Below are 2,909 nucleotides of genomic sequence, written 5' to 3'. Positions count from 1 at the left end.
ATATTTTTTTTTTTTTTGTTGATATAATTCATTTTATGATATAAAACAAATTTATTATTAAAAATGATCATAATCAAATGAAGGCATAAAACGTAATCAATTGAAAATGTAACAATTCCTTTTATTTTTTGCCAAACAAACAGCGTGCTTCATAACAGCTTTACTGTTCAAATTAAAGCATGGAAGAAAATTATGATATTCCTTTAAAAATGAACCTTTAATTTTATTATTATTATTATTATTATTACTACTACTTTGAGAAGTATATTCTACTGTACAATACTGATATATTTCAGTCACAGTGTCTTTAAGTTAAACTGAACCTTTATTATGAGGTTGTACTGAAGACCTGTATTTGATAATAATCTTTTGTGTTTTAATATTCACGTACAGCAGTCATCAAAAAACATGGCTAATTAACTAAAATCGTGAATCTTACAATTTAAAAACAATTTATTAAAAGTTTCACTAAACATTCATTTTTAGGGCCCTGGTATTTGTTTTTATTTTTTCCCCAAATTCTGTTTTGTTTTTCTTTTTGCCAAATTCTGACATTCCACATTATACAGTAAATATGACCGGATTCTGCGATTCTGTCCACATTCACCCTCACATACAGTGATGTTAGGAGATCACACAGCAATCATCAGGTTGAAATGTGTAGTTCTGCACAGTCCTAGTGTCATTAAATCACACACACGGTCTCGTATGCGACCTCACAGCCGTCTGTCTGTCTCTGATGTGTGACAGCGCAGCCTCAGAGCGTCGGTCTGATCGCAGGAACCATCGCCACTGCCATTCTGGCGCTCCTCATCTGCTCTTTACTGGTGCTCGTCACGCTCTTCTACTGGAGAAACAAGAACAAATACGAGGAGGAGGAGATTCCCAACGAGATCAGGTGACCCTTCAGCAACAATCAGATGAAGCTACTGAAACGTGAAACATCGTTTAAAGGGGTGGTTCATTGCGATTTCACTTTTTTAACGTTAGTTAGTGTGTAATGTTGCTGTTTGAGCATAAACAATATCTGCAAAGTTACAAAGCTGAAAGTTCAACGCAAATGGAGATATCGTCTTTTAAAATTCTGTCGGTTTAATGCCTACAAAAACGGCTGGTAGGGACTACAACGAGTTATTTCCCGGGTTCGTGACATCACGAACCCAGATAATCCCCGCCCTCGGGAAAAGGCAGCAAAGGGGGCGAGGCCATGCTGCGCTGCTTTAGAGACATACTGTAACATTCACAGTAACTAAAAACACCTCCACAGTCACCTAGCATAATATAATATTAATATTATATTATTTATTAATGTTTTGAACTAGCGTTTATTTGTATATTTTCTGTTTTTATTTTATTTATTTATTTTTTTAATGTTTTTTTTTATTATTTCTATTTAGCTTTAATTAATTATTTTATTTATTTTAGTTTGAGTAATTTTGGTGCTTCAAATTAAACTTATTTTATTTCAGTTAGTTGCCAAAGCATCATTTTTAGTTTGAGTTTTTCATCTAATGTTTGTATTTAATTTTATTTCAGCTTTATTTCGATTAACAAAAGTGATTTTTAATAGTTTTAGTTAACGATAACAATACTGTCAGACAGAACATTTACTGAACGATTCACTGAGGAATCATTCATTGACTGAGTGACTCAAAAGAATCGCTCTATGGATGGTCAATATTAGTGTTCACACTGACGGACGATTACCCAGGTAACAAATGTAGGTTATAAAAACGTTGTGGGAACATTGTTTTGAAATGATTCTAAAACATTGAAATGTCCAGTTTTCTTGTGATGGTTATAACGTTATTTAAAGGTGACTAAAATGTTTTTTAAACATTCTACTAATTTAATTTTTACGCAAAATATAATGTTATTTGAATGTTTATTTTTAATATTCTAAGAACGTTAAACAAGTTTTCTTGTTGTGATTAGAATGTTATGTAAAGGTTACAAAAACCTTTTTAGAATGTTCATCAAGTACAAATAACATCATACGAACATTCCAAGAATGTTGATCTCAGAACGTTTTCCCTCAGCGTTATAAGAAAATTCATAAAGTAAAAATAATATCATGAGAACATTCAGAAAATAATGTTCTAAGAATGTTTTCTTCTCAACGTTATGAGAACGAATATCAAATATTAATAAAGTTATAAGAACATTCCATAAACATTCATTTAAAAACATTTTTAATCTAATTAATTACACAGTGTGGTGATTAATTAATCTAATTAATCGCATATTAATCACACATCAAATTTGGCTTAGAAATTGCCCACAAAAGATAATTTAATGCCGTTATTGTGTTACATGAGAAAAGCCTGAAATAGATATTACATAAAGTATCTTTAGAAAGCTTCTTTTTTTTTTTTTTCATTTTTAGATGAACTATCCCTTTAATTCGTTTTTTACTAATATGGATTTTTTTTTTATAAACATGTAAATATGAAATTATTTTAAATGAAATGATACTCTAAATAAAAAACTAAAACTGCCAGTAGGTGGCGGTAAATGCCTTATGAGTAAGTCATCGAGTCAGTCATTCATTCATTCGATTCGTTCAAACGGCGGATTCATTCAGGAATACAGTAAATGGCTCTCTTTTTGAATGGGCCATTGAATCATTGGTTCACCCGATTTTGTTCAAAACGCGGATTCATTCAGAAATTGTGATGCTTAGAGACGCACAACAGTTCTGCTGTGGCTTTAATAGGTAATATTTGCGTCGGCTAAACTGAGCAAAAACAGACAATATTGTGTTTAAAATATAACACAATATTAAGTTCTTATTTACTGAACTGTTGTATAAAATCACATTTGCACTCGTGCTATTCAGGACACAAACAGTTGCTCTACAATATTGCTCGTGTGATATCGATTATCATATAAATATATATAAATATATA

The 2,909-nt window shown here is 31.1% G+C and overlaps 1 protein-coding gene across 1 annotated transcript in view; it reads left to right on the top strand.

Moving 5' to 3' along the window:
* LOC107725755 (immunoglobulin superfamily member 11-like) overlaps positions 1-902 on the top strand; it is a 99,202-nt gene extending 98,300 nt beyond the window's left edge. Inside the window, exon 5 of the mRNA XM_016535140.1 lies at positions 739-902. Coding sequence (XP_016390626.1) covers positions 739-902 — 164 coding nt within the window. The remainder of the gene's footprint in view (positions 1-738) is intronic.
* Positions 903-2,909: the final 2,007 nt, after the last annotated feature.

This window comes from Sinocyclocheilus rhinocerous, unplaced genomic scaffold (genome assembly GCF_001515625.1).
Source record: "Sinocyclocheilus rhinocerous isolate Xijiao unplaced genomic scaffold, SAMN03320098_v1.1 scaffold215, whole genome shotgun sequence".
Lineage (NCBI taxonomy): Eukaryota > Metazoa > Chordata > Actinopteri > Cypriniformes > Cyprinidae > Sinocyclocheilus > Sinocyclocheilus rhinocerous.
The sequence above is the reverse complement of the archived record's forward strand: the minus strand, read 5'-3'. Positions and strand labels throughout refer to the sequence as shown.